Source organism: Notolepis coatsorum (genome assembly GCF_963971535.1).
Source record: "Notolepis coatsorum genome assembly, chromosome: 14".
NCBI classification, from domain to species: Eukaryota; Metazoa; Chordata; class Actinopteri; order Aulopiformes; family Paralepididae; genus Notolepis; species Notolepis coatsorum.
Genome location: NC_140178.1, coordinates 90,367,945 through 90,394,750, shown reverse-complemented (window position 1 = coordinate 90,394,750; position 26,806 = coordinate 90,367,945). Strand labels below are relative to the sequence as shown.

At 43.9% G+C, this 26,806-nt stretch overlaps 2 protein-coding genes across 3 annotated transcripts in view; one reads left to right on the top strand and one right to left on the bottom strand.

Moving 5' to 3' along the window:
* LOC311239943 (tetratricopeptide repeat protein 39A) overlaps window positions 1–6,061 on the top strand; it is a 111,973-nt gene extending 105,912 nt beyond the window's left edge. For both annotated transcript variants that reach the window (XM_084328386.1, XM_084328385.1), the window contains one exon: window positions 1,905–6,061. In XM_084328386.1, coding sequence (XP_084184512.1) covers window positions 1,905–2,016 — 112 coding nt within the window. In that variant the 3' untranslated portion in view covers window positions 2,017–6,061. The remainder of the gene's footprint in view (window positions 1–1,904) is intronic.
* Window positions 6,062–14,787: 8,726 nt separating this feature from the next.
* gadd45gip1 (growth arrest and DNA-damage-inducible, gamma interacting protein 1) lies at window positions 14,788–18,316 on the bottom strand. Its single transcript, XM_084328859.1, has 2 exons — window positions 17,887–18,316; window positions 14,788–15,251 (listed from the first exon to the last, which is right to left on the bottom strand). The coding sequence occupies exons 1-2, from the start codon at window positions 18,285–18,287 to the stop codon at window positions 14,960–14,962; spliced, it is 693 nt and encodes a 230-aa protein (XP_084184985.1). The 5' UTR covers window positions 18,288–18,316; the 3' UTR covers window positions 14,788–14,959.
* Between the last annotated feature and the right edge of the window lie 8,490 nt (window positions 18,317–26,806).

Sequence of the window (26,806 nt, the reverse complement as noted above, 5' to 3'; positions counted from 1 at the left end):
CAGTGTTATCCAAACACACAAAAACAGATAATCCAAAAAGGTTTGTTTCCAAAACTCACCAAAGCGCAAACGCGTAAAGCGGGCAACGAGGCGCAGCTCCAAACGGATGATCAAGATATTCACCAGCGGCGATCCAAAGATGTCCTGGAGGGAAAGTAGACGAGGCACAACAACGGGGGGAAGACAGGCAGTAGCAGTAGTAATCAAAATGACCCGACAACGATTGAAAGAAGGTCCGAGTATATGAAGCCTCTGGAGCGCTAATCACAAACTACGACAGGTGCGTGATGGAATTGGTAATCGCTCCTGAAGCGTGTGGCGGGGAATGCACCAATCAACACAGTACCTTGAAGAAGTGTGTGGCGGGGAACGAGCCAATCCTCACAGAGGGTAACCCCATCCAGCCGCAGCAAGGAGGACTGTAGCTGGGAAGCATGTCAGCGGCGTGAGCTCCTAATACGAAAAAGATGTTGAAGGTCGGAATGATCCAGACACTCCAGTAACGAAGACAATATCGCCGTATTTTCTCGAAAATAGTGAGAGAGAAAATAAAGATATGATGTCAACGTATCTCCTTGTTCTTCTGTTTTCCTTTCCTCAGACTAAATATTTTTCTCCGCGTCAAGTGGGCATATAGCAGGCACTTCCTTGTGGATGAAATTTGAGAAGGAGATGAGTGTGTGGCCCCACCCCTGCTTATGAAGGTAAGCGGATGGGGGTGTGGTCAGATGAATGCTGGCATGTAAAGGTACATGGTGGAATTTTTTATTCAGTGTATATACGCTGAAGCGAGATATTATGCAACTGGTGCTGAGCAAGCCATAACGAAACAGAACTGAAATATACAGTATTCACAGTATCACAGTATCACAGTATTCACATAAGGTGCAGTATAAGTGTATTGTCCTCCTTGGGTTCCTATTAGTTCTAGTTGGATGTCTGGCAGTATATATAATTTATATAGTATATAGTTTATATAGTATATACAATATAGTTTATATAGTATTTATAGTATATAGTTTATAGTATATATAGTTTAAATAGTATGGTTTGTACCAAGTTTGATGTAAATGGTTCAAACTATTAAAATATACTATATGACTATATCAATCAAGCTTATGGTGTGGGAGATACAATTTTGTCATTTTAGTGCCTCATTTGGGCCAATCAATACGTGTCCAGTGGTGTCTAAGATGTTATATGTGAGGGAACCAAGAAAAAGATAATATAGCGGCCCACTTAAGGCCGACCCGTGCAATGTTGTAAATGGCCACACGCATGTTGTTAGAATGGGACCAGTGCTGTCTGAGAGATTACACATGAGGGAAGAACAGAGGATGTAGACCCCCCCTCTCTTTAAGATACTATCTTAACCCTTTCACTACCACACTACCAAATGGTTAACCCTTTCACTGCGGCACTACATAAGGTTAACCCTTTCACTACCACACTACAGACGGTTAACCTGGTAGTCTGGTAGTGAAAGGGTTAACACTTTGTCGTGTGGCAGTGAAAGAGTTAAGATAGATATTATGTAAGATAGAATAATAAATAGTAAATAGTAAATGCAGCAAGGCAGTGCCAAGATACATCACTCTGTACACACATGTTGTCGACATTGGACCCCCCCCCCCCCCCCACACAGTGTTCATGTTATTTAAGTTGTTGTTTACTGAAGTTAATTATTATGTATTACTCATGTTATTTCGTTATTTAACATGATGTTATAATAAATATAATATAATCACGCTTTATATATTACCAGATTTCCATCTTCACTTTTCGGAGCTGTTCAAAGAGTGTGGAAGATATGTCTATCTAATAATGGGACCAGTGGTATTTTCAGACAAATATTTTATAAATTGATGAGCGGAGTATATATATTCTCTTTTTTTCTGCCATAGAAACAACTACAATAAGTATTCCATGGAATCCAGGACTCACTTCAGGGTGCACGCTGCCCTGGCCAAGCTGAAGGCTGACCCGGGTGATGTGGAGGACAACACCAGGCTGTGAGGACGCGTCTGGTCCTCATAGTGGACCAGGCTGGACACACTGGTCTCTCCACTGGTCTCTCCACTGATATATCCACTGGTCTCTCCACTGTTCGTCCTACAATACCTATATCCAGTAACTAAAGTAGATATTCTCACAGTACAGTGTGTTCCAACACTCCTGTGTACCTGTTCCATAGTACTACTGTTTGTATCAATGGTTGGATCCCCCTCTCTGCCCTTGCCCTACCCCTTACCCCCTAGCTCCTCGTCCTAGACCCTAGCTCCTCCCCCTGGCACCAAACCCCTAGTCCTAGCCCCAAACCCCTCCCCCTAGCTCCTCCCCCTAGCCTCTCGCCCCAAACCTGCCATCCTAGCTCCTAGGCCCTAGCCCTTAGCTCCTCCCCCTAGCCCCTAGTCCCTCGCCCCTAGCCCCAAACCCGCCGTCCTAGCCCTTAGGCCCGAGCCCCAGCCCCTCATCCCTCTGGGAAGCCCCATCAAACCGGGACATTGTTTTTCTCACGTGACACACAAAGAGTCCAATCCATAAATGATGCGGGTCCAGTTCACTACACACTGCGTCCTCAACCCTCGAGGGAGCAGGCGAGAGTAAGGGACAAAATCTGTTCACTTCAGCCCCACATATGACCCACAATGCAATGCATGTTGTCACGTCTTTCTTTCCTTTCTTTTTCAAGTAAAGATGCCGGCAACGACTAAACAATATTAAACACATTTGGAGAACATTATTAAATGCGATGTGATTTTATGTTGAGCTTATAATGTAGCTACTGCAGCTTGAGGTGTAAATGTGAGCTTTAAAGATGTACTAAATGTCTAGCGATTCTCTGCCAGTAGGACGTCAAGCAGTCGCGGACTGGGACCATAATTCCTACCGGGAATTTGACTCAGGCAGGCCAGGCCACGTGAATATTAAAGGCAACCAACTTGTGTTCGGCTTTTCTCTGATTGGCCGCGCCCCCACGCGCAGGCAAGCGCAGTCGTCCCACGTCCCAAATGAAATCCAAGGAGTGCAAGCGAGCGGCAGCGCGGGCAACCAACTTGTGTACCAACGCACTTGTGTTGGGCTGCTGTTCCAACCAACTTGTGTTCAGCTGCGGTAGCAGTGGAGCGCTATGAAATGCGCTGAACTAGAAAGCGTAAAGGTTATTATGTTTCGCGTTTTTAACAACCAACTACCAGATTCACTCGTGTATAAACAAAGCCCATACAGTTATGAAATGCGCTGAACTAGAAAGCGTAACATTATTATGTTTCGCGTTTTATTATGTTTCGCGTTTTTAACAACCAACTACCAGATTCACTTGTGTATAAACAAAGCCCATACAGTTATGAAATGCGCTGAACTAGAAAGCGTAGCGTTATTATGTTTCGCGTTTTTAACAACCAACTACCAGATTCACTCGTGTATAAACAAAGCCCATACAGTTATGAAATGCGCTGAACTAGAAAGCGTAACGTTATTATGTTTCGCGTTCCATTGATTAACGCCATTACCTGCTGTGCTGTAGGAAGCAGAGGTACAGTAAGTTACAGTAGGTGTAGGTTACATGTTTAATCAAAGCCCATACAATTTTTTAGATGAATGATTGTGGATATAATATAGAAAACACATCATTATGATATTGTCAGATGGCGCAAAATACAATGGTGAGTGAGAAATATATCTCCAGTGATAAAACCCAGTGCTCTATGTCTCTATGATACACAGCGTGAATGGGCTTTCAGAGGGAGAGGCATGACTTCGCGACAGCCATATTAGACACTCACTGTACATCAGTGTGGAACTGTAACGTTATATGTTATTTCGCCCGTGGAGGCTGCTGAGCCTGAAGCGCAGCGGGGCGACGCGGTGGTTTATCCCCGGCTTCCGTGCGCCGCCCGCGGCTTGACTCGGTTCAGCTCCAGCAGCAGCAGCGGCCGTTCCTCCGTTGTAGAAGCCCTTCAATGACAGCGGCTCTCATATTTTGCGAATGCATAAACTATATCTTAAATTATGGCTATGTGTCTAATATGGCTGTCGCTTATCAATGACTTCGCGACAGCCATATTAGACACATCGCCATAATTTAAGATATAGTTTATGCATTCGCAAATATGAGAGCTCTGTCATTGAAGTGGGTGGTGGCAGCATTACTAACAGTAGCGATTTTTATTGTTTTGTCATGACCAAACATAATCCCAACATAGATAGGAGGTGTACTGTATGTCAAATGTCGGTCATGTGGTGGAAGAGTTTAGTACAGTCACACAACAGAACACCGCTGTAGTACAGTCACACAACAGAACACCGCTGGTTCTGCCGCGTCTCTCTTGCCGCAAGGGCGTGTGCTAGTGGATTGATTGATTGGCCGTGTGGCCAATCAGAGAAACGCTGAACGAAAAGCTGAACACAAGTTGGTTGCCTTTAATATTCACGCGGCCAGGCCAGGCCCATACCCCCCCCCCCCACACATTATAGTATCACTCACCCTCACGCTGCTGCCGTCAGTTCAACATAATGACGCGTTCCTTACATCTCCGCAGCTTCAATATCAGCATCCAAATCATCCATCAGACTTATAGCTGTTCTATTTCACGGTCAGGTTCCAACAAACTGTCTTCTTTAACTCCCAGCAGTACATCCAATAAAGTGATCAAGTGATCAACATCCGGAGTTTCCACGTCAATTTCAATGTCCATCTGATTCAAAACTCGTGTAGTAACACCTCTGATTGCGCCCCGCTTTCATCTCATTCTTTCAATTTCAGTCCGACGTTCGTCTTCACCCATTCTAGAGATATCCAAAACGTTCATATCTCCCGGGTTTCGGCAGTTGATCTCATCATGATTTAAATTAATAGGCTTGTTTGAGATTGGTGACTGGCGAGGCCTGCGCAGGCGCACTGTACTGGGCTGTGAACAACAAGTTAACTCATTCCTGCCTGCTTACCTGAACTTATATATGCGCAAATAGAAACATGTATACCGACCTGGCCTGCTTCGGAGTTCAGTGGCCTGACTGCGGGCACAAACAAACAAATTTAAAAATAAAAAAAAGCATTTGCCAGTCTGCCAGGCCACCGGGAAAACTCCCGGTGCTCCCGATGGCCAGTCCGCTAGTGACGGCAAGGGTGTCTCAATTCAGTTTATTGCAGAACCTACTCCCTCACACAAAGTGACCCTCATAATGACGACAGGCTTAACCGTCTAGTGTGGAAGTGAAAGGGTTAACCTTCTGTAGTGTGGTAGTGAAAGGGTTAACCCTTTGTCGTGTGGCAGTGAAAGGGTTAACCCTTTGGTAGTGTGGTCGTGAAAGGGTTAAGTGAGAAAAGTGCTCATTTGATCTGAGCTGAGGGCCGAGGGTTTGAATTAAAAGCAATGAGATCCAGAGCAAATAAACACTGGCATCTCTTGACAATAGTGCCACCTGTTGGATTTTACAAGGCAGTGTTCCTTCCCTGATTGGCTGTGGGAGGGAAATGAAGGTGACCAATAGAGTCAGGGCTGTAGCACCACTGCCTTTCATTGGTTTACACAGACTTGATTTTATCCATTATTATTTTATGGACAATATATTTTTTATGTTTACACTCTAAATTAAAGGCCTTAATCAACGATTGATTGACACCAACTCTTAATGACTATTATTCCCATGAAATGTTATTATATTATTGTGGGGCTTTATTAGACTCTTTATTTTAGTATTACCGGTATATAATTGAGTGATTTTAGTATTGTACAGTAGAAACAGAACTTTCAGAGGAAGTAGTCTTTTATAAGGTGTTAAAATGTCCAGGCATACTTTATTGATGATGTCTCCAAAAAGTAGCCAATATTAAAAGCTCTCCCATTAACCGTGTTTTAATAATGTAAAAAAATAAAGATCATGCATATTCTCTCAAATGTTATTCCAAACTCAAACATTTTCCGGGCGTGTACAGATAACTCCAAATTTGCCTGGAATTTTTTTGTTTGCATAGGCATATCTGTACAACTGATACATACTTCCCAGAGGAGAAAATGTTTTTTACTGTCTGTACAAAAACGATATTCCAGAATAAATTCTTCGTTTTAAAATGTTTTGTGTTTTTATTTTTTTCTGCCTCAACTGTTTGTTGGTTAAAAATACTGCCTTGGAACTATTTCACAAAATATTTCTAAATACATTCATTTGGATTACTTATTTGTTTTTTGGTCAGACATACTAGGTTACAGACATGGAATAACATTAACCCTGAACTCAGGCCGTAGGTTTGATTTCAGGGACACTTATAAGACATTTTTGACATTTCTTTTGCACTAATTTGAGCGTCAATACTGTTTGGCAGCATATGATCCTGATGACTTTAGCACTTGCTGCATACAAATTGATAGCAAATTGGGTCCAAAATAATAATAGGACAGCTTGCTGCAGCTGTCAAATCTATTGCATTCTACTAATTATAATACTAACGTTTTTCACAATTGCTAAAACACATTTCATGAAACTGCCCTCCCTTTTCCCAAAACTCTAAACACAAAACACTTTTCTCAAGCTACATACACAAAACCTCACATTTTCTTTTCAAACCCAAACTATCACACCAAAACAGTTGCCCATATGCTCAAAGGCTAACTTTGACACCAAAACAGTTGCCCATATGCTCAAAGGCAAACTTTGACACCAAAATCCCTCTCAAGGCCTGCAAAAATTTAAACAGTACTAAGCATCATTACAAATAATAAACAAACAAATAATTGAAAACACAATGTTCAGAATGTGAGAATGTTCTTTTTACAGTTTCACAACTGCCAGGACACATTTTTAGAAACCTTCTTATCTGTTCTCAAAATATATGTATTGGGCATTTATAGATTTGTGTGTTTCATAGGAATAGTATATAAATTACTGCAAGAAAATGAAGGAAATACAGTTATCACAACTCAATGCAAAAATGTGTAAGCACTACGGAGGATCCATTACACACAAGAATACATGTAAAATGTAAAACACTGTGATTTTTATTTAATTTATTTTTTCTACAGTAATTACATAACTCCACTGTCCTTATCAATATGTCACAGTTTTTTGTAAGCAATTTGAATATAGTAACAGTATATATACTGCATTTGGAAACAACCTATACATGTACAATATAGGCCTACTATACAGTAATGCATCTTGTACACATCCTTGCCCCCCACTCCCAAAGAAGAAAATAAGAATCCTTTGGAACCTTCAGCAAACTGTGCACTCTGCACTGGCATATATAGGTGTGGTCACATAATTTGCAACAAGTGTCTTACATTTTGAGTCATTGTGTTTTATCAATGACACCAGGTGTGTTCAACTTTTGCTGACTGGCTATCATTTTGCATCACATGAGCTTCAATGTGCACATTTGATCAGAGACTTTTGCAACATGTGTTTTAGCAAGACAAATGTGTTTCAAGTTTTGTGAATTGTGTCTACAGGTGAAATGTGTTTATGGTTTTGGCAAATGGGGGCTAGTTTTATTGAATGTGTTTAGGGAACTGGTCATTTGGTTTAGGGTATTGGGTTTTGTGTTTTAGCAATCGTGAAAAACTGTAAAACTACAGTCCCTAGTGTAGTGTCCCTATATAAAACTACGCCCATGCCTGAACTAAAAACTTGCTTTCAGCAGAGATCTCCGATGGGAAATTATTCTTTCTCATCTTGGATTAGGCTTGGTCTGTGTCTGTGAAACTTTACCCCGTGTAAAGGAATACCGTTTAAATGACATAACGCAAAACATGACCCCCCCCCTCCACCCTTGGTTCCGTGGAATTACCTCAGGGATATAACACGTAACATTCATAATCATATCCTACTCCGACTTCATCATGAGGCTGTAATAAGGGGATTTAGACTATATTTTCTTAAAGAAATTTAGTAAATCAAGTCTTTTCCTGCTAACAAATCTGATAATCCAGTCCCTTCAACACTTGAACTTGAGGGGGAACTCATTCAGCCAAGTATTTAGCCTGAGGTTTCAAAGAAGGTTTCTAGTTCCATTACCCTCCTACCACCACCGTACATGTAGAAAACACAGATGGTGCACTCTGACACGCTTAGTACATTTCCCTGTTCATCTCCATACTAAAGCTACACTCCATACTAAAACTACACTCCTTTGTCATTCCTGCAGTAGAAACCTACCCTTATGGACAAGTATCATGATGGTAGTATGATGGTAATTTCAGGTTAACCGTGGTACCTGTCGGTAAATAATTGACCATGGTGAAAGTTATGTATCTCCATGATACCACTATTGTTCTTGAATAATATCATGGTATAATCCAATTTAAACAACGATACCGATGGTAGTATCCAGGGACGTGCACAGGAATTTAGAGGGGCAGGTGCTCAAAGGCTGAAAAGGGCACTATATACCTGTGTGTGTTATAACCGAGCGTGCGAAGTGTGCAAGCCCGATTTTTGGGGGCCCTTTTCGGGCGGGGGGGCCTCCTTTTTATGCTTTTTGGGGGGTTTTGGTGATCAAATATTGAATATTGAACTATAATAATCAGTGCAGGAGCTCACTTATCCTTGAAAGACACTTTTATCACTGACTTAAACGGCCCATACATCTCCATAAATGTTCAGGGGGGAGGGAATAAGTGCTTATCCTACAGACCCCAAGAAGTGCTGTATATTATGTATTGTTTAATATAAATGTATTTTTATTCCAATCCCGATTTGTATTTGAGATTCCCAAATCCCATCGGACTTCACTTCTTCGTGTCCGCAGCATCGTGTACCGCAGCATCCAAACCAGGACCTCAGTCACCCTGAACTGTTCTCAGCTGAGACCTCAGTCACCCTGAACTGTTCTCTTCTGAGACCTGTCACCCTGAGCTGTTCTCTACTGAGACCTGTCACCCTGAACTGTTCTCAGCTGAGACCTCAGTCACCCTGAACTGTTCTCTACTGAGACCTGTCACCCTGAACTGTTCTCTACTGAGATACAGTAGAGTTAAATAGATTAAGGTACAGTAGAGTTAAATAGATTAAGATACAGTAGAGTTAAATAGGTTAAGGTACAGTACAGTTAAATAGATTAAGGTACAGTACAGTTAAATAGATTAAGGTACAGTAGTTAAATAGGTTCAATCAATCAATCAATCAATCACATTTATTTATATAGCACGTTTAAACATGACGCTTGTCAACCAAAGTGCTTCACATAGCTAAGCTAAGTACAAAGAAAAGTATAAAATAAACTGAAAAATAAAATAAAATCAACGGATAGACAAAGGAAAAACAGAACAACACGTCAACAAGTACGGCAAGAGTCAAAGTGAGTCAGGGAAGGCCAGGCGATATAGGTGGGTTTTGAGTTTTGATTTAAAAGACTCGATGGAGAGGTTAAGGTACAGTAGAGTTAAATAGGCTAAGGTACAGTAGAGTTAAATAGATTAAGGTACAGTACAGTTAAATAGATTACGGTACAGTTAAATAGATTAAGGTACAGTAGTTAAATATGTTAAGATACAGTAGTTAAATAGATTACGGTAAAGTACAGTTAGATAGATTAAGGTAGGGCTGACCTCGATTAGTCGAATAGTCGACTAATCGATCGAAAGGAGCCGTAGTCGACTGCCAACCTCTTAGTCGAATGCACTCACTCTTTCCGCGCATACCAGCGAGGCTAACTGCCTAAGAAAACGGGCACAGAGGCACTGAAAGAGGATTTCACCCGTCTAATGAACACACTGACTAGACAAATATCAAGATGTATCCATCAGTGGACCAATTGCATGCTTTCGCAGAGGACAAGAAGCCTTCAGTCGACTCCTTCAAACATTAAGCACCCCCCACATCCCAAATGGAATGATCCGGAAAAAAAACTATCTGCAAATTTTGGCCAATCAAAGTCGACTATACAAATCCTTAGTCGGGGACAGACCTAGTACAGTTAAATAAGTTAAGGTACAGTGTGCACAGGGGTAGAATGAGGAATGTGTGAAGTGGGATCTTTGTAGATTACTAGTGGTACTTATGTTTTGCACTCCTGTTAAGCTAATTGATTATAGCTGTGGGGAAATGTTGAATAGTGCCTGATGTGGGGGTGGTGGGATGATTCCTCCCTGGTTCCTAGGACTGGAGAGGTAAGTCAGGGAGATGTCTCTGTGAGGAGCCTGTGTTTTAACTAAAATAAAGATTATTTTCTATATTACGTCATGGTCCAGAGTTTCCCTCTATTATAAGCAGAATATAACACTTACTTACCGAATCCCATGGTCAGAGTTCTGGTCGGGTTCCGAGCAAACCAGAAAGCAAACAGGGTCACAAAACCAAAACTCTACACAACATGCAGGCATAAGTGTTCCCCATTTCCAACACAAAACCACAGTCCTCCAGCATTTCCCATTCTGCTACAGTGTTGGCACTATTTTCTTTCTTGAAAAAAGCTTGTTTAAAAGTGCTGGAGGGCTGTGGTTTAGAGTTAGAAATGGGGAACACTTTGCCTGCATGTTGTGGTTGTGGATTAAAACCGTTCCACGTTTGCTGCCTGTCTAAAGCTTCTCGGTTCACTTGGAACCCGACCAGAACTCCGACCACGGGACTCGGGAAGTAAGCTAGTAGTTTCATCGACTACACTACTGGCAAGTATTTCAGACGTACCAGGTTAGAATGACATTAACCCTGAACTCAGGGCCGTAGGTTTTATTTGAGGGACACTCAGGGACGGATTAACGACCGGGCCGTCCAGGCCCCTCGTCACTAGAGGCCCCACATTTTTTAAAAAAATTTTTTTAACTTGATTTTTTTTTCTTTTTTCGGCCCCTCGTCACTAGAGGCCCCAATTATTATTATTCTTTTTTTTTACTTTTATTTTGGAGGCCCCTCGTCACTAGAGGCCCCAAATATTTGTTTATTTTTTTTTTACTTTTATTTAAAAATAATTTTGGAGGCCCCTCGTCACTAGAGGCCCCACGTTTTATTTTTATTTTTTTATTTTGGAGATCGATGTCATACTGTGACACTGAAATGAAAACATATTTCATCAACTAAAATATTTAGTCAACTAAAATATTTAGTCAACAAAAATATTTCATCAACTAAAATATACAGTACGTCACACCCTGCCGTCTGCAAGTGGCTAATCTTGAGTATTTTTTCTCCTCTTCATAAGAGTTTGAGGTTTTCCGTTTGAGGTAAAAACAGCAATAAAAAGTCAAAACTTGCATCTCCACATCCCAGCCCCGACGCCTGAATACTTTTACCAACGGATTTCCAGTTCCGCGTTCGCGTTCTGCGCTCTGATTGGCCACTGACGTTTCTGGTAGCGCCAATCGTGTGATGCCTCTTTCTTTCACCGGTTAAGCTTAGGCACTCTTTCGAAGTTGGTTAAGATTAGAGTTTGTCTTAGAGCAGGGCGATAGAACACCAGCCCTGATTCCATACTCTAACCTTAACCAACTTCGAAAGAGTCGCCTAAGAAACATCAGTGGCCAATCAGGTCGCAGAACGCGAACGCGAAACTGGAAATCCGTTGGTAAAATAATAGACACAGCCCCGACACGAATAAGGCAGATTGGGATCATTATTCATGACAGACAGCAGAGACCCGCCGGTGCTGATAGCGGATATCATCGAGCTCCCCCTAGTGACTAGGGGGCGTTATTTCTAAACCTAGCCGCATTTCTGGCAGATGCTCTCTGATTGGCACTGACTGACCCTCTCTGATTGGCCACTGACATGTTTGCCCAATCGCGTGACGAGCTGTGTGTTTGCCCATTTCCGCGTCGAACAGCCTGCAAACTACCTGGCGTTCTATCGCCATGCTCTAAGACAAACTCTAACCTTAACCAACTTCGAAAGAGTGCCTAAGCTTAACCGTCGAAAGAACTTGCCGTCACGCTCTAAGACAAACTCTAACCTTAACCAACTTCGAAAGAGTGCCTAAGCTTAACCAGTGTAGAAACAGGCGTCTGCCAATCAGAGAGTGTCTTGCCAGAAATGCGGCTAGGTTTAGAAATAAAAAAAATAAGAGATAGGAAAAAAATATATATATATAATCAGATCCTCATCCAGCGTTTACTTTCACAGCATCTATAGTGACTACTAGTATCATCTCATATCTATTTTTATTACATTTTTTGTATTGCAAATAAAAATATGATTGATTGTTTGATAATGAGGGGTGAGAGACGTTGAGTCTACGTGACACTGACGTCCAGGTCCAGGGGTCACTGTCAGGTCAGGTGACCACTGATCGCGAGAATTGCACTTGCAAGTTGATCAAGTAGGCTAAGACTTGAGTAGTACTGTATGATCATATGACACTCAAAAAACATGGATAAAAAAGTTAAACGGTGGGAAAGCGGAGCTGCTAAGTTAAAATCTAAACAGGAAAGGGACAGAAAGAGCGCGTTACTTCGGCAAAGCATACCAACTATCTGTTCTTTGAGAGTGTTTTTGAAAGTGGGTAGTGATTCACATTCCTTTACAGCTTTGGGTAGGGCGTTCCACATTGATGTGGCATAATTGCGAAACGTGTTTAGTCCCTTGTTTGAGCCGAATCTGGGTTAACATGATTTGTGGAGCTCCCTCTGGTGTTGTGATCGTGGTATTCACTGACCTTTGGGAAGTATTTTGACATGTACATGGGTACCTTAGTCGCGTAGTGTATCTTGTAGACCAGGCCCATTGCAAGTTGCTGTACTCTGTTGTCTACTCTAAGCCATCCTAGGTTGTCAAAGTGGGCAGGGGTGATCAAAGTCCTTTTAGCTTGGCCCTCAGAGCCCACCACTTCTAAATATTCTATATATTTTTTAAAGTGACGTATAAAAACGACACTGTGCGTGCGTGCACGTGTATGTGTGTGTGGGGGGGCCTCCACAAGAATCTGGCCCAGGGGCCTCTGAAGTCTTAATCTGGCCTTGGGGACACTTAATACGCAAGCGCATATTAAGATATGTTTGACATTTCTTTTGCACTAATTTGAGCGTAAATACTGTTTTCTGACGAGACTCAGGAAGTAAGCTAGTAGCTTCATACACTGGGAGCATGTCTATGTTCCCCGGTAGCGATAGATAGTCAGACCACCAGCCCTGATTCCAAACTCTAACCGTAACCAACTTCGAAAGAGGGCCTAAGTTTAACCAGTTCGAAACAAGGCGGACATTAATAATTAATTAAATAATAAAAATCTATAAAATGTTCAATCAATCAATCAATCAATCAATCGTGGGAACATAGGACCCGGGGAACATAGGGATGACCCCCATACACTGACTATCCCTTTAAGAGGGGGCAATGTTTCTCTTTCATTCTTTCTCTTTACCGGTCGCTTCTTCGCCCACTTGTTTTTCAACATTTTGTTCTCGTTTGCCTAAAAATTATTTTTAACAACGTTAGCGTTTCTCACTGAAACCCCAGGCCAGTTATTTTGTGGTGCCCCTTGTTTTCAATGAGGGATCCTTAAGCCAGAGCAACAAGCCATTTCAAACAGACTGAAGGACAAATATAGAGACCTTTTTCCCCACAATGTGACAAGTGTGTGACAAGAAAAAGGACAGAGCTAAAATATCAAGACATTCCTTTCTGTCAACCTCCAGGGAGATGCTGCCCGGTAGCTCGCGCTGTCCCTTCCAGTAGGTCGTCTCCGACTCGGGGATCCTGGCTATCCCTCGGGTCTAAATGCATGCTCAGGGGTGGCCACAGCCCCTAGACTGGAACAGCCACGTCGCCATCTCTATCAGATCCTAGCCTGTGGAACAGCCTCTCCATCTCTATCAGATCCTAGCCTGTGGAACAGCCTCTCCATCTCTATCAGATCCTAGCCTGTGGAACAGCCTCTCCATCTCTATCAGATCCTAGCCTGTGGAACAGCCTCTCCATCTCTATCAGATCCTAGCCTGTGGAACAGCCTCTCCATCTCTATCAGATCCTAGCCTGTGGAACAGCCTCTCCATCTCTATCAGACCTGTTGACTCCATCCAAGTCCTGGTTCAAAACACACATTTATTCTTAAGCATTTTGGGGCCTCTTGATCTGGTAATTTGTGGTACATGGACTGCATTTATATAGCGCTTTTATCCGAGGCGCTTTACAATTTCATTCACCCATTCATTCACCCATTCACATGCTGAAGGCGGAGGCAGCCATGCAAGGTGCCGACCTGCTCCTGGGGAGCAGCTAGGGAACCTAAAAGGACAATATACTACCTTATGCATACCGCCGCACCTTATGTGAATACTGTATACTTCATCAGATCATATATTTAGCATTTTTTTTTTATTAGATTATATTTAGATTATGTATTGCATATATTTTGCATTTAGTTTTGTTTAGATTATATATTAGATTAGATTTAGATTATTATTAGATTACATATTGTAACTATTTATTGTAGGGCAAATATAACTGAGAGGGCATACCTCATCTCACACCTTGTTGCCCATATGCACATGTCCAGAGTAATTATATTGATTTGTTATATTGTTTACACTGCTTTTACTACCTGTACCTCCCCTCCCCCCTCCTGTTGTTATGATGCCTGAATTTCCCCAAGGGGATGAATAAAGGAAAATCTTAATCTTAAGTGTCTTGCTTAATGTCACTTTGACACACTGCCGGGAGAAGCTGGAATCGAACCGGGATACTTGCGATTACCAGACGACTGCTCTACCTCCTGAGCCACTGTCGCACCCCATAGGCTTTGGCTTGTGCAATCCTTTGCTCAGCTCTAAGTTGTTTTTAACAAAAGACTATATTCCATATGGATTGCCATAGCTACCCTGATAATATCCACTCGGCTGGAATGTGATTGGATGAAGATAACTAAGCTCAACAACATTTCGTGTCACAGGCGTTTATTACGATGACTGATGAAAGACGTAGAAAAAACAACTTTGAACATCATGGAGAGGATGTGACAACTAAACAAATACGTTTACAATCGAGTTAATTATGTACAGTGCGTCCAACACGTGCCAGAGCAGAGGCCAGACTACGAGGAGGAGGTGGCAGCAGGAGGAGGAGGAGCCCCGGTCTCGTCCGTCAGGTGGCGTCTGACTAGTTTCTTCTTCTTCTTCTCCTCCTTGTCGATCTCGGCGACCATTTCCAGGAAGCGGGGGCTGCGGGGGTCCATGGCGTAGCCGAAGCGCTCGCGGGCCTCGGTCAGCAGCTTCTGGCGCCGCGCCGCCTCCTCCTTCGTCTTACGCCTGGTTTCCCGCTTCTCCCGCCGCCAGTCGTCTATCATCTTGGGCATCTTGGCCATGTTGTCCGCGACCAGCTTCGCTCTGCAACACAAACGGATGGGGTCAGGATTAAGAGCATAGTGGCCTACGAGTAGACTACCCTTAAGTCACCTTGGTGGTGGTTGGCTGGTGGTAGACCCAACCTATACAAGGCTGAAACGCATAGTACGAGGTTAGGAGAAAATACCATAGGCTGGAAAACATGTATGTATGTACAATCAATCAAACTTTAATACAGACTCATGGTCCAGATAAAACAAATAAAACATACACAACCTATATAAAATTACACAGGCAAAGATAACATCACTTAAAATACACATCAACGTCCCACAAATAGACAGCTGTGCCAATGTCGATGAGTGGTAACGTGTGGCACTGAGCCTAATGTCCGGTAAAACCAGAAAGATCTCATTTCCAGAGTCATTTAGCCCAGGGGTTCCCAAACTTTTCAGGCCGGGGCCCAGAAAATAAGGCGTCAGAGAGCCGCGGCCCAATGCACATCGTCTGGCTTTTTTTTTTTTTTTTTTTGGCAGGCGACCGATTTTTTAAGCCAAATATCACTTCAATCCTATTAAGTTAGTTCAAGTTAGTTATTCATTTATATGTGCTATTTATGAGAGGGCTAACTTGTTGCAAAATAATAATGATAATAATAATAGCCTCATTAAAATACTATTGTTGCTTCGGTTGTTTTCAGCGTTTTATGTGCATAATCTGTTATTTAGTTTGAAATGTTCGTTGAAATAAGTAGATTTTTCGTTTTTGTTTATTTATTAAGTTAATATAAAAGCATATAGTCACATTTTAGAATACAATAGAATAGAATTTTAGAATACAACTAGAAACACTGTCCTGGCCTGCTTCTAAGTTCAGTGGCCTGACAAAAAAAATAAAAAATAAAATAATTTTTTTTTTTTTTTTTTTTTAATCATCTCGCGGCCCACCCGTGGCTGCTCGCGGCCCACCTTTGGGTCGCGACCCCGACTTTGGGAACCACTGATTTAGCCGACATAAGATTTCTTAAAACAGCTTGGCATGTAGAGTATGTATGTATTTATTTATGTATTTATTTATTTGTCAGGGACTATGCGAAAGAAAACATTGTAGCAGGTTACAATAACAAGATACAGATGCATTGCATGTAGGATTTCTAGCCACGGCTGATTCGCGACCCCTGTCCCTGGTTTGGCTTTTCTACTTAAAAAGTGGTCATTACATCATCATTACCAAAAGTACATTAGTTCAAATGAGCACATAATTAAAATAGTGACATTCTTTACATGATCATACAATAATTACGATAATTACATCTCACATTACAGTAATTGTACATGTGTTGTATATGTGTGGATGTGTTCCCTGATGGCAAATTATGTGTATTTATTTGCATATGTTTATAGGTGTGTGTCTGTCCGTGTGCATGCATGCATGTACTGTAGTCTTATGTAGTAATATGTATGTATGTTTGTCTTGTTTATGTGTCTGTTGTCTGTTCCTCTATCTGTGTGTACAGTACATGCGTGTCTGTTCCTCTATCTGTGTGTACAGTACATGTGTGTCTGTTCCTCCATCTGTGTGTACATGTCCATGTGTGTCTGTTCCTCTATCTGTGTGTACAGTACATGTGTGTCTGTTCCTCTGTGTGTACATGTATGTCCATGTGTGTCTGTATGAGTGCATGATCAGTGATCAATGATTTCCGGTTTGGTTTGGTTTGTTTCACCTTTACATTAAATGTTTTCAGATCAGTTTGTTTTTATTTAAAATGCTCGCTATATATATGGGCGTAACTCAATGTTGACTTTGTGTCATCATTACAATACTTTGTACAACGTTTGCAATATTCGCCGTCATTTGCAAAGGGCAGTGTTAAATCCCAACGTTGTTTGCATATGGCTTTTCCTTAATGGTAGCTAGTTACGCACTCTCACATGTGACTGCGTTTACAGGTGACCTGCCATGCCAAGATAAATGACCTGACGGGGTCACTTGGGCATGCGGCTAAAACACCTGCAAACGCAGTCACGGCACAGATTACGTACCTCAGTTTGAGGAAAAACCATAATGCAAACAGTGCTGGGATTATAAACGTCACCCTTCTTCTTTACACACGATCCCAGTCAATATTGGAACTTGGTGCAGCCGAGGTGTTTTGATGACACAAAGTCAATGAAGTAATTTTCAAGTAGTTATATTGAAGAATTTTGTTTTCTGGCCTATGGTATTTTGTGGCAGTCGATTAGTTCCATGGGGTGCATCGAGTCCTATTTTCATGAGGTGTCGTGCATTTCCTTCCAGAATGGTGCCATAAACACAACTCATTCATTGGCTGTGGATGTAATTTAATTATATTTAACAGTTTGCCTACCATGATGATGATGATGATGATGATGATGATGATGATGATGATGATGATGATGATGATGATGTAATGAATGGCATACTATGTGTAGCAAATGGGATATTTATGTAATTATGAATGTTCCAAGACCTGGACCGACTGTGTTATATACATGCTAATGAAAAGTGAAGCTCTCCTCTGTGACTTGTCATTGTCAATATCGGAAACTGTTTGCGTGTGTGTGTTTGTTTGCGCGTGGGTGTGTGTCAGAAGGGGGTGTTTGTCATCGACATTAGTAATTTTAGCTACACTGGCTAACGTCAAAGTACTTACTTTGTGAGACGTATTGCAGCCACCGCATTCTCACTGGCAGCTATGTTCTTTTGCATCACCGCTAGCGGAGGGTGCCATTGATTCTCGTCTGCAATGATCTCTTCCAACTGGGCATGACTGGGCCACAGCGTCGCAGGGTCGATCCCCGACGCAGAGCCATAGCGCCCGTACAGCTTGCGGTCATTCTTAGCAGTCTTCTGCCACTCCGGCGTCTTGACGTTGTCCTTGTCTGGTATATATGGATCTTTAATGTTGAGTCTCAGTGGTTTGGGGTTATAGTTTGCGATCTGTAGTAACAACCCACACTGGGAAATCTCCGGGATCACCGGTTTTGACGATGAAACCCCCCTATAAACCCAGCGAAACATCGCTGTCCTCCTGCCCAACATGGACGCCGCCATCTTTCTTCCCTGGCACGAAGGGTCACCCAAGCAAGTCTACATGGGGGTGTCTAAAACGGTGCCTGTTGAGATCATGTTTTGTCTTCTTCTGATTTTTATTGGCGGTTGGCACACACTTTCTGGTGCATTACCGCCACCTTCTGAAATGGATCATGTTTTGTATTATGTATGGTTGTTATTATAATTATTGATTGATTGAATGATTCCTTTTTTATTTTTTGTGTCATCCACCAAAGTGGACGATACAGTTGCAATGGTGTAGAAAATGAACATAAAAAGAAAACCATAATGCTACTCTAGAATCATACATATAAAGTGCTTTTTGTTAAAGGTGCTGTAAGTGGAATTATTTTATAAAAAATATGTGTTAAATAGCTCTACATTCACAGCCATCACTGAAAATATAGTTATTTTGTCAGTAACATGGGTCTCCGTTCTGCAGTAAACAGAAAATACATGTTCTGGTATCTCGTTCCCACTTTATCCAATCAGGAGAGAGAACCCTAGATATTTTTACTTAAGGGGGGACAGCACCCCCTAATAGGGGAACAAATAAATACTTGAATAGATATCACTATGAAACTTTCCCAGTTTGTTATGTACATATAAACTAAGGAAAAATATATTACAAGTTTTCTGAATTTTATGTTTATATATGCAAATGAGGCACTTCCCCATTAAATATGCACATATGTGCATGTATCGCCAAGACTCGCATCACCAAAATGGATAATGCCAGATTCAAAACCTTGGTTTCATTTTGTTGATACATTAGTTTTGGTATAAAATGTACTATAAACCTGGCTATGAATGATATATATCAACAAAACTTTCTATAGAAAGAAGCATATGGATGGGAAGAAATGTGGAAAGTTTGGTGTGTGTAGGTACTAGGGAAATGGAGTTCCAACTCTTTGTGTGTAAGTAAAATGCATAAAAACTAGTTTTTCAGAAAACTACCTCAAAGTTTTGTATTGTAAAATGCCATTTTTTTTTTGAAACAGCTATTTACAAACACAACACCCAATCAAACCATTAGTAATAGACAACCTAAACACATGCCTGATAACTGAATAATAATAATAATAATAATGATGTTATTGAACTGAACAGAACTACACACAGACTACAAACAGTGTAGTAACAGTGTAGTAAGTGTAGTACCCTCTAATAGGCAAACAAATAATTGAATAGATATCACTATGAAACTTTCCCAGTTTGTTATGTACATATAAACTAAATATATTGCAAGTTTCCTGAATTTTATGTTTATATATGCAAATGAGACACTTCCCCATTAAATATGTGCACATTTATGGATGCAATCAGGCAAAATGAAGTCAAATAAACAACTAAATGTGTGTTATTGACATTTTATTGTCACTAGTTTCATAGAAGACATGTTTAGGAAGCAAAATATAACAAAATCTCAATATCGTCGAAAAAAAGCTAAAAGGCCATTTTGGGGGTGCTGTCTCGCCTTAATTCAAGAAATGTCACCTAGCCAAATATTAGCTTACTGCACTGGCAGATAATTTTATTAGTTAATAAACACATATTAGCTTAAAACTAGGTTTTATTTCTGTCAGACAATTTTCTCTCCCCTGATTGGATAAAGTGGGAACGGGATACCAGACACCTTATTTTCTGTTTACTGCAGAGCGGAGATCCATGTTACTGGCCAAACACTCTATATCAGTGATGGCTGTCAGAATGTAGAGCTACTTAACCTATTAACTGCTTGAGTGCCAAAAACTACTTAAGTAGTTTCTGGGCCTAAGTCGTTCAGTGCCAAAAACGACTTAAGTCGATATTTTTTAGTGAGAGTGATATTTTTCGATATTCTTATTCATTACCCACCCAGGGAGCCTGTTGTTACCATGGGGAATGAGTCTGAGGTCGCCAAGGTGCAATACTGGCCGCATCCAGCTAGACGGTGGTATTGAGCACCCTTTGAAACCTTGTCCTGTGGGTTAATATTTTACCTTAAACTTGACCTTATTATGACCAAATCATACATCTATGGATAGGGAAAAGGCTCCTCTTTCATCGCGGTTTTACGATAAAAGAGATATAATTAGCTTTTTCCCCCCGATAAATTCTTATTTTCGGTAAATCTTAAAAACATCGGTAAAAATTAAAATATACACTTCGACTGCTGTTTTGATAGGGTTAAGGTCTTTACTCTTGGCTACATTTGAAAAATAAACACTCTTAACATCCAAGGGGCACACGTGGGCCCTCTTGAGGACGATTCGCGACATGCCACTTTGCCGACCTCTAGCGGCTCGGGTGTGCATTTCTTTTAATACAATATATATATTAAAGCCATATTTGTTGCCTGTCGATTGCCGTTCCAGGCGACAAAATGCGTTCAGCGATTCTCGAGTTACATGCCGATATGTGAGGCGTGTGCCAAAGTACACATTACCACCCCTGACTCCCGGGGCTCTAGCTCCGTCAATCATTTGGCGATCTCGAAAAAAATTTGACACGGTTGTAGCCACGTCATCTAGCCATCTAATACGGTCTGTGTTACAAAGGATCAGATTAAACCGAATATATATATTTATTGATTGATATATATTGCATAGTAGTGGTATATCGTTTGATATCCCTTGTATATTCCTTGTACATATACACGGAATATCCCTTTAGCCTAGTACAGACCATAATATTTCATTCTCCTATTGGACAGCGGTCCACAGGCGCCAGGGCCATGCCTCCAGAGTCAGGTTCAAGGCCACCGTCAAGACATGTCTGTACATGCCCGGCCTTGCCCAGGGATACGAGACAGAAATGAGGTTGGCACTAGATTGTTCGCCGTGCATATAAATATGGCGCAGGTGAATACAGAAGTAGAGTTACCCAATAAGTTGAAGCCTCACCCACGATACTCCGTGCGGTGAAGTATGGCCTGTTTGGCCCCAAATAGAGCATTGAGACCGCGTGCGAATTAATAACTGAATTGTCAGAGTTTGGCGCTATACCGTCGAGTGCGACATATTTCTATTAAGTCAGTAATAGTCTATTTGTGTATAGTGTATCGTGCGGCTAAAGTTCTACAGTGACCAGCATCACCAACGCTTCCTCGTACCAGCTAGAGTGCTTATCCAGGCTGGGCTGCTTTCATGGCGCTTTCACCCGAGGAGACCTAGACGAGAACCGTGTGGACATGTACACTGGATTAATCTACCCGACGACTACATAGCCCTTTGCGGCTGGATTATATTTGTTTTGGTCCTGTGATTTATGGAGCGGAGAATCGCCGACGCCTACACGTGTGGGATTTACCCTGTGAGGAGCCAAGTCGAGTCTGCGCCTCAGAGAGCCTGAGGCCGGCTAGCTTTCTTCACTGTGGAGCTACAGTCTACGGAGAACAGCTGTATTCGTCTGTGGATCAAGAGACTATTGCACCGTCTCCTGTACTTGGAGTCTCCTTAGTCATCGTTGACCAGACTCTCTACTACCGACAGATCCTCTACCCCTGCTGGCTTACAACCGGGGGGACCCTTCCAGTATCTCCCGCTATATATTACTAGTGTACCATAGATATAATTCCCTAAGATTCAGGTTGTATAATTACCTCCTGCGTAACCAGAGAATGGACATTCATTATTGATTTGCCTACGCACATTCCTTTGCCTTATAAGCGCATCCAAAGTAAAATAGAGAAGTATATTATGTACCTTTTGCTGCAATAAATACTTAATTATAACTTTGTGTGGAACCGATTTATTGTGGGAAGTGTTCATCATATTTATATATCATGTACTGTATGGCCAGTAATTAAAGTACATAAAGCGGTAGTGGTTTAATGATACCATACTTATCAATACAGTCAGGGAATTGTACCCCTCAGTTACAATTGGTCCTTCGAGCCGGAGGGTAACTAGTGTAATATTAATATAGTGGTATTAATATTGACATGGCCTATGATGAACACTCCACAAAACGGTTCTCCTAAAGTAGATCGCCCGCAGCGTAGACGGCAGACACCTCAGTACTTAGAGGATTACGTTGCCAATATACTACCTAGCTTTCTACAGACGGTAAACGCGGAAAAAGTAGATAGTAAAATTATGTCCGACCCTATCGACCAGGCTACCCCGCCAATAGAGGCCCTAGTGGGTTCTAACGTAACTGACCAAGCTCACGGTAGGGACCAGGAGGGACCCGACATGACTTTACCCCCCGCCAAGACCGAAGAAGTAGTCCCCGGAGAGCTCCAGGATAAAGACAGCTCTCCAGGGATGGAACTCTACCCGCTACAAGAAGAGGAGAGCACCCCGGAGATGGATCTCCAGGACTCGCCACAGGAGAACAGATCTCCAACGAGTACTGCCAGGAGCGGATCACCTCAACCAGCGTCTTCCCCCAGCGAGGCGGACAAGATGCTGGCACAGGCATTCCTCGCCGGCCTAGCAGCCTCAACACAGCGCGATCGACTCCATGCACAGACGCTTAGTGAGCGCGAACATTCTTCCATGGAAAGAGAACGCCTTCAGGCGCAGCAACGGAGCGACGAAGATCGTATACGTCTAGAGATTAGACGCCTTCAGACGGAAGAGAATATGGTAAGGGACCGGGCCGAAGCCCAGCGCGCCGCCGCCGAAGCCCAGCGCGCCGCTGCCGGTGCCCAAAGAGAAGCAGAGTGCGACCTCGCTCTCACCAAGCGCGAAGCTGAGCGCGACCGATTACAAGCGCAGATAATGGAGCAGCTGATCACCAGGGCAACACCCCCTCCCTCCGCACGGGGTTCCAGGGCCTCGTCAAGACAAGGGTCAAGGGCACCCTCCCCTACCCGATCAAGCGACCCTGAGCCCGACCACCAGAGAGAGCCTATACCCCCCTCCGAACCCCTTCCCCGACCGGTCCAAGTGAGACCCAGCTACAAGGAAGAAACGGTCTACACCGCGGAGAGGCTAAATAGACGACTACAGGATCTAGAGGACCTGCCAGAGGAAGAAGAAGAGGGAGAGGAGGAGAGTCAAGCCCGACAGCAGCACAGTACTCCACAGGACCAGGAGGTCCAGTACAACCCAGGCTCTACCCCCGCGGCTCTGCGCTACAGACCCCCGACTCAATTCACGGGTGAGCTTGACGCACGACCAGCCCCGAGGAACAGCACCTGGATACGCGGGCCATGGTACCCAGCAGGTACCAGCCCACCAAGAGGCGTAAGAGGAGACTCGCCTAGGAGGCCTCTCTTCCAACGCTCACCGATGTGCCAGCCATCCATGGCATCATACATTGGCACACCGACGTTTCCGGACTTCACCCACGAGAACAGAGCACAGTACACGGAGCTACGAATGTGCTTAGAGACAATGATGTCCGATGTAGCTGATGAACCGTACAAGTATGCTATCCTACTGAAGCACCTCAAGGTGCCCCGAGCGCACAATATAGCGCTGGCCTATGCCACCTCTACTACCCCATACACAGCGGCTCTAGCAGCACTCGACCAAAGATATGGACGCATATGGGACTACGTAATACAAGAGATAAGGCATATTGACCGCCTACCCCCAGCCACAGACAATCGCTCACTAGATGACCTGTCTATCAAGGTACAATCCCTGGTAGGGATGCTGGGGGCGCAAAGAGAAAAGGGTATGCACGAACTGTACGCAAACTCTAATGTCGAGAGGATTTTAGAGAAGCTTCCGCCCGCCCGACAAGAGCGCTTCAGGCGGCAAAGAGACCACCGTGATCCTAACGGTCCCGAGCCATCCCTCCTAGACCTAGCCGACTTCCTGGCGAGAGAAGTCAACAGCCTACGGTTGGATACGTTCATGCGGAGCACCCCAAGCTCCAGAGAGGGACCTAGGAGAGCAAACGATGGCCGAAGATTGGTGACCGTCATGCACCAATCAGAATCAGTACCGAGCAGCAAGAACCACAGTACCCCCTCGATGAAAGAGAAGTGGAAGATGGTGTGCCCGTACTGCGAAAAGGAACACTGGTTGTCACAATGTGACATGTTCAAGAAGATGACCGCCGACGAGGTGAGTCAATGGATAAAGTCCAACCGACGCTGTTACCGATGTGCGCGCAGTCACATGGCAGCCGATTGCCGCTTAAAGAAGAGGTGTACTCGGTGTGACGGAGCCCACCTAGATGTCCTACACGACAGTAACAGAAGAAAGCCTGCACCCTCAAGCAGCACAAAGGCAAGTGTTATGTACATTGACCCCGCCAGCAGCGGGGGCGCCCGGGTGCTCTTAAAGGTGGTCCGCGTAACACTGAGTTACCAAGATAAGGTCATGGACACTTACGCCGTCCTTGACGACGGGTCAGAGAAGACCCTTCTCCTCGCGTCCGCTGCGGCCCAGCTGGGGCTGCGGGGGAGCGAAAACCAGATGACGATTCGGACAATAAGAAGAGATCTAAAGACGATAAAGGGCGAGAATGTCTCCTTCACTATCGCAGCAAGCGGGCAGCCAGAGAGACGGTATAGGATTACTAACGCTTTCACCAGCCAAGAAATAGGCCTGTCGCAGTACACCTACCCCATCGCCAAGCTGATGGATAAATATGTGCACCTGCGTCAACTACCTATACCGCTCATAGACGGTGCCACCCCGACCCTGCTGATAGGCTCCGACCATGCAGACCTCATCGTCCCGATTGACCGGGTCCACACAGGGCCCAGAGGCTGTCCTGCAGCAGTCGAGACCCGCCTAGGATGGACATTACAAGGCCCCCTCGCTAAGTCTCTTAACCGAACAGCAGCCACTAACTGCCTCCACTCCAGAGTGACAGAAGAAGACACCACCCTCCTACAGCATGTCGAGAGGCTATGGACACTAGAGACAATGCCCTTTAAGAACGAAAAGAAAGACATTCGTTCCAAGGAAGACATTTACGCTATAGCCCTCCTCGAGCAGGGGACAAAGAGAGTCAAAGTCAACGGAGTGATGAGATACGCAACTCCACTCCTGAGGCGAGAGGGTATGCCTACCTTCCACGCCCCAAAAGAAGCGACAGAGCGGTATCTATTGAACACAGAGCGGCGCCTAGCCAGAGACCCCGCTCAAGAGACGGTGTACCGCGCTGAGATTAACAAGCTAATCACAGCGGGACACATAAAGAAAATTGACATTAAAGAGGCCGATCAGACGACCGAATCATGGTACGTGCCGCACCACAAAGTCCACCACAACGGCAAGGATCGTATTGTGTTCAACTGCAGCTACCAGATCGGATCACAAAATCTGAATAAAGAGCTCTTGCCCGGCCCAACACTCGGCCCCTCTCTACTAGGCGTGTTACTACGTTTCCGCCAAGACAAGGTGGCCATCAGCGGCGACATCAAAGGGATGTTCCTGCAGGTGAGACTAGTGGAGGAGGACAAGCCCCTGCTGCGGTTCCTATGGAGAGAGAGGATCGGGGATGAGCAACCAGCCATCTATCAATGGGAAGTCCTCCCTTTCGGAACCACATGCAGCCCATGCTGTGCTACGTTTGCACTGCAAAAACACGTCGCAGAGGACCCAGCAGCTGATGAAGAGGTCCGACAAAGTGTAGGAAATAGTTTCTACGTGGACAACTGTCTGCAAAGCGTCTCGACGCCAGAAGAAGCCGAGGCCCTTCTACTCAAGCTCCGCGCCTCCCTGATCAAAGGCGGCTTTGATCTCAGGCAGTGGGCCAGCAGCGACCCGCAAGTATTGCGCAGCCTCTCCCCCGAGGACAAGGCAGCAAGCAGCGAGACCTGGATGGCGACCATCCCAGGAGAAGCCCAAGAAATGACATTAGGACTAGTCTGGCGCTTCAAAACAGACTCGCTCCATTATAAACACACACCCCTGACCAAGGAGCAGGGAAGGTCGACTGCACTACCGACCACCAGACGGAGTGTATACAGAACACTCGCCAGACAATATGACCCGTTGGGATGTATTCTACCTTACACCACCAGGGCAAAGATGATTGTAAGAGCGTTATGGGACAAGGACCAGGGCTGGGACGACCCCATACCCGAACACCTTGCATCCACATGGAGAGAGTGGGAGACGGAACTCAGCTCACTCCCAGGCGTCAACATATGCCGCAGCTGTTATGGTTTGTAACCGACCCCAATCGCACAACACAAGACAGGTATGATGGTTTGCCAAGAAACAGATATTTATTGTGAACAGGGAAAAAGGGCACTGTCCCTTTAAGGGAGAAAACACAAAACACTGGAAAAGAGGGGAAGGTAAAGTGCCTTTAAGAGGCGGGCAGGAAAAGGGAACACTATGGGAAAGTAAGGGAACGCCTAAGGGAAGGTTAAGGGAACGCCTTGGGACAGAGGAACTAGAGACTAGGTAAACCAGGGACAAGGAGAACTAGGGAGAGAGGACTAGGGACTAGGAGAGCTAGGGATAGAGGACTAGGGACTAGGAGAACTAGGGATAGAGGACTAGGGACTAGGAGAACTAGGGACAGAGGGGACTGAGGCCCGCGGAGGCGGGCTGGGGAACAGGGAGGAACTGGGGACAGAGAACCGCGGAGGCGGGCTGGGGACAGGGAGG